The sequence below is a fragment of the Camarhynchus parvulus genome, chromosome 13, assembly GCF_901933205.1.
Source record: "Camarhynchus parvulus chromosome 13, STF_HiC, whole genome shotgun sequence".
Classification (NCBI taxonomy): Eukaryota; Metazoa; Chordata; class Aves; order Passeriformes; family Thraupidae; genus Camarhynchus; species Camarhynchus parvulus.
The window spans coordinates 7,905,032-7,914,049 of NC_044583.1; the positions used below are offsets into that span (position 1 = coordinate 7,905,032).

At 44.8% G+C, this 9,018-nt stretch overlaps 1 protein-coding gene across 3 annotated transcripts in view; it reads left to right on the forward strand.

Annotated features, from left to right (window-relative positions):
• Window positions 1-8,804, forward strand: part of FNIP1 (folliculin interacting protein 1) — a 65,051-nt gene extending 56,247 nt beyond the window's left edge. For all 3 annotated transcript variants that reach the window (XM_030957467.1, XM_030957469.1, XM_030957468.1), the window contains 5 exons: window positions 659-2,084; window positions 2,442-2,610; window positions 4,107-4,304; window positions 4,647-4,762; window positions 5,576-8,804. In XM_030957467.1, coding sequence (XP_030813327.1) covers window positions 659-2,084; window positions 2,442-2,610; window positions 4,107-4,304; window positions 4,647-4,762; window positions 5,576-5,654 — 1,988 coding nt within the window. In that variant the 3' untranslated portion in view covers window positions 5,655-8,804. The remainder of the gene's footprint in view (window positions 1-658; window positions 2,085-2,441; window positions 2,611-4,106; window positions 4,305-4,646; window positions 4,763-5,575) is intronic.
• Window positions 8,805-9,018: the final 214 nt, after the last annotated feature.

Sequence of the window (9,018 nt, forward strand, 5' to 3'; positions counted from 1 at the left end):
GTGTTGGCAAGAAAACTTGATTTCAGGCCTCATGTGGCTTGAGGGAGGTGGTGAGGGTGGCTTTCAAGAGGAGTCCTTGTCCCCTCAGCCCTGCAGTCATGCAGTGCCCTAATACCTCCAGAGCACACAGGCACTTGCCCAGGTGACTCAGGTACAGCCAGAACACTCCATCCAACCCATAGCAGAACTCAAGGAGGGCAAGAGAAGGAGGTTGGCTTCAGCCATGCACCTGTCATGGTCACTTTTTGTCCTCATCCTGGCATAGGTTTTGTTTCTTTTTACAGCTTTCTTTTGTGGGTAAAAGTCCAGGCCACTTTCCAGACTCTCCAAGGTAATTTGGCACAGATGCCTCCTCTGTCCCATGGCTGTATCAGGGTCCCAGGAGATGGGCCTCCAAAGCTGGAGTGAGGTGGTGTGAATGCTCCCTGATGTGTGAGATCAGATGTCCCCCTGACCAGTGGCTCACCTTACAAATCATACCAACAGCATCTTTGGGATTCCCGTACTGAAAACAAAATACAGCATAGCTGTTTTATCTCTACTCCTTTAGTATTTCTCTCTTATAGACCTGGTCTTTGAAAACCAGCCCAACAGCTGACTGTTAGAAGAATAAATTGCAAAGATGCCAAATAATTGTGTGTTTAATTTCCTGTCCTAGGTGACCTGTATGGGGCCATTGGATCACCTGTGAGATTAGCGAAAACAGTCGTGGTTGGCAAAAGACATGACCTGGTCCAGAGGTTGCTTTATTTCCTCACTTACTTCATCAGATGCTCTGAACTTCAAGAGACACACCTTCTGGAAAATGGGGAAGATGAGGCCATTGTCATGCCTGGCACTGTTATCACTACCACGCTGGAGAAAGGAGAAGTGGAAGAGTCTGAGTACGTGCTTGTCACGATGCACAAGAACAGGGGCAACTTGCTCCCCACTGAGTCTGAAGAGATGAGAGCTCCCAACTGCAGCTGTAAATACTGCAAATGTCCCGTTTCCCTCGCACAGAACATAGAGAGTGTTGCACAGCAAGAGAGAGAAGACATGCAAAGCACTCCTAAGGTAGAGCTGGAGTCTTCTTCAGATGAGAACAGAACCATCGTTCCTGAGGATGGCCAGGAAGATGCTGTGGATGTGACACAACCAAGGCCCTGCCTGGATACCAAACTGGAGACTGTGGTGTGCACAGGGTCATCTTCACCCGAGAAATGTGTGGGGACAGAATCTTGTTTGGAGCCAGTAGGCAGCACGTGGAGGAGTGAGGATGCTCTGGAGGCGGGCAGCCAAGCAGGAGGGAGCACAAGGACACCTGGTATTGCTGTGGAGAAGAAGCCACCTGATAAGCTCTTCATGGACACATTCCCCTGCAGCGCTGCCGAGGCTCAGACAAAGGTGACTTTCCTCATCGGAGATTCCATGTCACCTGACTCAGACATTGAACTGAGAAGTCAGGCAGTAGTGGAACAAATTGCCAGGCATCACAGCCCGCCAGCAGCGGAGGCAGGAGTGTCTGCTGATCAGAACTGTGAAGCTAAACAAACTGTTGAGGACCAAAATAGAGACTGTGGGACAGCTGAACCCTTTCCTCAAGTTGCTAGTGAGCATCAGAGCTGGAACTCAAACCCATACAGTGCTGAGAGCATGAGTCTGTTTGATGAATATTTCACTGATGACAGTTCAGTTGAAACCCAGACTACTGATGATATTCCAGGGCAAGCAGCTGCGAACCTTCTTGCTCACAACAGTAGTTTAGAATTTTCTAAAAAGCTCTGTACAAAGGCTTGCAAACCACCTAGTGAATTTTGTAAATTTATGGACTCTGTTCGACAAGAGACCTACAAAAACTGCTTTAATGAGCAGGACCAAAGAGAGAAAATCTCTATTCGCGTCCCCCATGGGGACAGGGAAAACGTAGAGAAAAAAGTAGCCCCAGGAATTGATTGGGACATTCCAAGAAATGAGAGTTCAGACAGTGCCCTGGGTGACAGCGAGAGTGAGGATACAGGCCATGATCTAACTAGACTGGGCAGTAACTATTATGGAGGAGAGCAAGAAGACTGGGCAGAGGAATATGAGATTCCCTTCCCTGGGTAAGTACTGTTCAGCACTAACAGAGCCTAAAAAGATGGAGCCTCTTCTCATGTCACGTATTTGGAGGCACTGTAGCCTAACTTGGCATCAGGGGTTGGAAAAGTATCTCTTATGCTTGCTGGTTGTTGAGGAATATTGAGAGATCAGTTGTCTGGAAAAAAATACTAATGGTGTATTGTGATCTTGGCTTGTATTCTCTGCTTCCATGACAAGCTGACTGCAAAAGTTGACTGTAAACTTTTTAAGAAGTGCTTGACTTCAAGTTAGAAGAGATACGAAAAAAGTAGAAATGCATCCTATGTAAGGTGAATTTGCTGTTTACTGTTGTACATCTCTTTGATATGCCTTTCTTGCAGGTCAAAATTAGTTGAAGTCAACTCTGTCCAGCCCAGTATTGCCAATTTTGGAAGATCCTTACTAGGAGGCTACTGTTCCTCTTACGTCCCTGACTTTGTTTTGCAAGGAATAGGAAGTGATGAAAAGCTGAGGCACTGTTTGGTGTCAGATTTGTCTCATGCTGTGCAGGTAATTAAGCTATATTTGGTAAATGTATTTCTCACAGTAGGGAAAGATAAATGTTTGTGAAGGTACAAACCTGCTGGAAGTGGAAATATTTCCTGTCACAGCTCCTGTCAGATTTCTCCAGTCCCAGGTCACCAATTTTTCTCCTCTCTCAATTAATGTATCTGAAAAATGTGGATATTTCACTGCAATTCTGGAGCATGAAAGATCAGACTCCCACTAAAGTCAGCTGGGAGGCTTGTGCCCTGGGAACAGGGATCTCAGTGCTGAGCTGTATCGCTGTCTCCTGTAGGCTTGGCAGCTGATGGTTGTGTCCCCACAGGATGGAATGATGTTAAACAAGGCCATATGCTGAGGTTGGGCCTCTCTCCCTGGGCACAGAGTCCTTCTGCAGTGGTGCAGAAGCTCTTATTGCTCCCTCCTCTGTCCCTGCATGTCTGACTCATGTGCTGCTGCTTGTGCAGCAGAATATGTTCTCCATCACAAATGCTCAGTATTTTGGAGACATTGCTCCTTCTTTAGGATGGTAGTCCATGTATCCATTAGCACTGTCCTCATTGGAAAAGGAGAAACCAATGTAAAGATAATGGTCTGAAGGGAACTCGTGCTTCTGACGTGTTGGAGATCATCTCTCCTCCACAGCAGTTTTTCCCTAGATGAACTGGGGCATGACTAGGAAGTGTGGTATTTCCTCCCGCTTTTACCAGGAAAGAAGTAGAAAGCAGGCTGTCACTGAAAGTGTGACATCTGCTCCCATCTAGTTTGCTCCCCAGAGAATAAAGAAAAACAGACTGCTGAGCAGCCACTCTCCTGAGACCTTCCAAAAAGTCCCCTTTTCCCTACTTCTCACTTCAACAATGTGCATTAGACCTGCAGCCCTTCTCTGCATGCCCTTGCGACTCCTTGGAAGCAGATAATTGGCTAAAGGTTCAGCCCAGAAAATTTATTTGGGAAGGACAGTGGGTTTCTAAATACTCCCTTTTTGAACCCTTTTTCGTGGCTTTGGAGAGGTGGAACGCCAGCAGGGGGGAATGGCAAGGCACAGGCTTGGTTCCTAACTCCCTCTGCTGGCCTCTCGTGAAGCAAAACCTGTGACAGCTGGGAATAATCTGACCTCGTTAACACACTAAACAGCAAGTTGGATTTCTGGTGCTTTCAGTTTTAGGAGTTTAAAATACACTTTAGATATGTAAGAATTCTTTATATCAAATACCAAAGATGTAACTGTCAGCCAGTGATATGCTTTAAAGCCTGTAAGAAAAGGTAAAATAGCCACTATCCTTCTAAGACTGTGCCTTGCTCACAAAACCCTGCTGGTTTTACTGGATGGAATGCAATGTGGGCAGATGTATTTTAGGTGAAGCAGTGTCTGGGATGCTATCCTGCTATCCAGCAATGCTCTCCTAATATCCAGGATGGATATTTCTGTGAAAAGTTTTGTGAAAAGAGTGCTGTCATTTGTCATTCTTGGGGTTCTGCTCTTCATTTTTTGTTCCTAGCACCCTGTTCTGGACGAGCCCATTGCAGAAGCTGTCTGCATTATTGCAGACACGGACAAGTGGACGGTGCAAGTGGCCAGTAGCCAGAGGCGAATGATTGAGAACAAACTAGGAAAAGAAGTGTTAGTCTCCAGTCTCGTCTCCAACCTGCTTCATTCCACTCTCCAGCTTTACAAGCATAATTTATCTCCAAACTTTGTAAGTCTAAATGGAAATCATGAGGGCCATCGCTTTGAAGCACCCTTTAACTTCCCAGGTTAGAGATACGTAAGGCTCTGCCTAGTGTTTGTTTTCATAGCCAGTGCAACTTCTGGTGTAGCTGTTTGTGATGTCTATTGAAATGCCACGCTAATCAAAACAGCTGCCTCATTAATTTTGATTTAACATGTAATCAAAGGCTTCTTCTGCTCAAAAATGTAAGTCCTGCCAGTGAGTATCTCACCTAGACACGGCCACAGAACAGTCAACAGGGGTGTGGGATCTGTGCTTTCTGGTTTGATTCTGTCTTCTGCCTGACACAAGTCCTTTTGCTTTTTTTAGTGTGTGATGCACCTGGAAGATCGGCTGCAGGAGCTCTACTTCAAAAGCAAGATGCTGTCTGAGTATCTGAAGGGCCAGATGAGAGTCCATGTCAAGGAGCTGGGCGTGGTGCTGGGGTACGGTCACAACCTTCTCCCAGCAGTGCTACCCTGGGTGTCCTGGTGCCACACCCTCCGCCTGGGCTTGTTCCTAAGCACGGCAAAATGGATTCCTAAATGGGACTGGAACTCCTAAGTTACCCATGGCTTCAGGCTTCTCCTTAGGCTTTGCTCAATCACAAGGATCCCCCAGCTTTTCTGTCTTCCCTGCGGGCAGGAGGATGGGCTCAGCACTCCGGAGCTTATCAAAATCCCTTCTTAGTTGGTCAGTCGTCACTGAACAGCATGGGGCACCTGATTCCTCCAGGTTGACTTTCCCTACATGGCAGGAAACACTCTCTGTGTCATGTAAGGCACATAATACCTCTCTGTGGGTGTGGGGCATGGGCAGAGGAGCTATTTAAGGGGTGTTTATAGCAAGGCTCTGATATGTTTTCCTGCAGAGGAGTGCGGCGTGAGCAGGAAGGCACACAGAGCATGTGTGGTGCAGACATGGCAGCTTTAGCTGGTCCTCTGCTCCTGTATGGTGTCCCCCAGCTATTATTCCCTTTACTCTGAAGTTAGGCAGGAATTTTCCTTCCCCCATCTGCTTCCTCACCAGTTTGTTGGCCCTGTTAAAAACGCACCAGACAGGTGGGAGCTCAGGCAGTGCTGACACTGTGGGAGCAGGCACATCTGGAGGGGTGGGAGGAGCAATCTGGCAGCTGCAGTGTGTTACCCATGGCCCAAGTGCAAGTGCTGGGGCTCGAGCAGGCGGTGTGGGTTCTGACACATGTTCAGCCCAGTGACATTTCAGGCTGCATTAAACATGACTCTTCTGCTTCCTTTCAGGATTGAATCCAGCGACCTCCCCTTGCTGGCAGCTGTAGCAAGCACTCACTCTCCGTACGTTGCCCAGATCCTACTTTAAAATGCCAGAGGCCACAGACTTTGACTTTTTGCTTCTCTGGAAACAAAGTGGAGACAACTTGTTCTGGCTCCTTTCTCTTTGCAGCAAGTAAAACAAACTGCTTGTTGAGCTTGCAGCACCTCCATATATGACTGCATGGTGTGCAAACAGTTGGAGACTTCTCCTCTCCCACTTAGCAACTTATAAAAAAGGATAAAGAAAGGAGAAAGGAAAACTGAGTAAGCCCACGATTTCCACCACAGAAAAGTGGAGATTTTAGCAAAGCTGAAGAGATGCATTTTTTTAGCAGTTTCTGCCACAATGGCTGACTGTGACTTATACTGGGGAATGGAGGAAGAACTGCTCTGAGAAATATGTGATGCCATCACCCCTTATAAACTGAACTGAGAGCAGCTGCCTTCAGCCAGGCTGCAGCTGATGAGGATCACATTAGGATCTGTAATTCTCAAGCTGCAATGATTTGTAAACAACTTCTACTTTTTCACATCATAGTCCAATTCTGAATACTTCCCAGAGGAAGAACGGGGCAGAGGCCTGGTTTTTTTTTGTAAGGAGCTTATTAATGACAGTCAGCTACAGAATTTATTTATGATCTTTCTCCTGGAAAGAAGAAATAGTGGGGGACAGAGGGTGACAGGGAGAACGGAGGAAGAGGCCAACAGACAAACTAGCGATGGAGATTCTTGGCTGGATGCTGTAACCAGTATTAAATGTTTATAATGTTTAAATGTTGCTTTATACTAAATGATGCTTTTCTTCGTCAACGAAATCAAAATGTTAAAAACAAAAATAATCTAAAGAGAACGTTGGCTGAAATTTCCCCATGGGTTCCCCAGAATGACATGACAGTTACCTCTAACTTTTTTATGGTATATAAAATCTTGGACCATCATATTCTTTTTAGAGCAGTCAGTCAGCTATTGAAATAATGAACTAGAAATAATTGTACCAAAGCATTGGGGAAAGAATGAGTAGACTATTACCCTTAATTGCTCAGGTAACAAATTGATACATTTTTTAAAACAAAAAAAAAAAAGAACATTGATTACACCATAGTGTAATAATATCCAAATTATTTTTTTGACAAATATACCCTTGCTGCGGATAACTCTAATCCCTTTTCTACTCACTTGTGTAATTACCAGCAGGAAATGTTGTTTATTTTATTCTCAGCATTTCTCTTTTACTCAGCCATCACTGGTTTGTCATTGTATATACAATAGCTGTACGAGTAGCTGATGGACCCAACCTGGTGTAAGTAATGTAAATAGACAGTGGGAGGTGGATTATGTTTTCGAAGGCTCTACTACCTCAGTTTAACTGGACACTTCATTCTAGGCTTTGCTTTCCATATTTGTCCTAGCAGCCAATTAATGTTGCTGAGTTTTAGCTTCTGTTTTCATCTGTTAGGTTTAGCATATTGAAATTCATGGATTATCCACACAAGTAGGAGACACGTATTCACTTGGTCGCTAAAATCTATAAAATTTTTATAAATACATCATTCTGTAATCATCTTTTCAATAGTACAGCACACCTGCTATTGTTGTTTGCAGAGTTACTTTAAGTACAAATCTGTTTTAACCATTTGATAAACTTGAAAACAATAGGAGAGATCCCTGCCCCACCTCTGTCAGTGACAGAACTCTCCTCCTTTCCTTCTCTGGGGCCAGGATTCACCTGGAGTAGTTTTTCAGTACTACTTAAAATCTATCACCTAAAACTCTGTTCCAGGGAGATCTGCGTGGCAGACCCACCCTTCCCTTCCATGTAGGACTAAGTCTACATCAGGAAGTGACCCCAACATTCATACAGGCAGTGTCATTGGAAGCTCTTTTGTATATAAAATCTAATGCTGACTGCTGCAGGGGAAAACCTCATGTTTAATATGTGATCCAAGGATTTGTTTCTCCCATTTTTCAAATGTCCTTTCCTTGCCACACAATTATATTACATCTGGCTTTTGGAATGACCACAAAACAGGGGCCCAGTTGTGTAAACACATTTCTAATGAAATATAGGATTGCACTCAGAACATGGATGTTTAACTCTTTGCTAGGATATGTGGTACAGGCAGTAGTTGGATACCATGTTGTGCTCAGACTGGCACAGTGACCTGGCGGTGTCTGTGCTGCTGGGGCTGGCAGAGGAGGGCTCCTACCTGTGCCTTGGGAGGTTCTGTGGGTGAGTTCATCCACAGCACGTGCCCAGAGAGCTGGGCAGCTGCCCCCTCGCCCTGGCATCCCCCAGGACTGTGCTCACAGTGATCCTTACAGGACAATACTGGTCCTCATTTGAGCCTTTATTGTGTGAATTGTTGGGGTCACTTTGAAATGGGTTTGACTCTCCAGACAGGCCCTTGCACGGCCTGCAGTGATGACTGATGTGAGAGGAGAAGGAGGTGGCTGTTGAGTGGCACCTTCTCTGCTGCCCTCTGCCCAGCACCAGCCAGTAATGGCATTAATGGTGTGCTCAGTCAGCCCCAGACGGAGCAGCCACGGATGCAGCTTCCTCATCATCCTCCCACAGTGCCAGTCCCTCCTGGCATGGCACAGCCTCTCCACCTCTCAGCAGTGTTGTGGGCAGAACACAACCAAAACCCTTGTGTGATGGGAAGTTTTCCTGTGAGTGAACTTTTTGGGTACGTGAACAATGTGGTACATATGTCTGTTTGTTAAATATGAAAAGGGATTTTTACAGAATATAGAATTGACTTTTTGAAATATATCACTATTCTTTTATGTGAATAGAAAACTAATGTTTGATTTATTTTTTCCACTACTCCCTATCTCCGTTATTAACATGTCTTAATTTTCTGGCTGAAACCTAATTATACTAGGCACACAAATTAGCAAATTTGATTTTGTTGCAATTGGCAAACACTGGGCTGCTAAGAACAAAAAACTGTTTAAAAGAACAGATTTTACACCTTGCATATGTTTTCCCTCTTAGTTCTTAGAAATGTTTTATGACAATTTTTTGCTTTCTCTAAATTATTTAGATGGTGGTACTTGTAAAATGCTGGGTAAAATGTACATACTTGTTATCTCTTCTGTTTTTGTATATATTTCCCAAGATGTGCACTTGTATTATAATAACCATTCCCAATTTTAGGGGAAATTTGTGCAATAAATACAGTATGTCAGTTTAGTTCTGGTACCTTATGTGTCCCTTTTTTGACATGTGCTATGAGTCTGTGGGTGAGTGAACCATATTACATTTGACACCTGTCTCCTCTCAGCTCCCCTTTTTGGGGCATTGATTCTGGCACTTGGCAGTGCTGCAGCCATTTTAATTTGGGAACTCGTAAGGAATTAATTGTTTCAAATAGGAATTTGTGCTTGAACTTGCTGTCCCTTCAGCT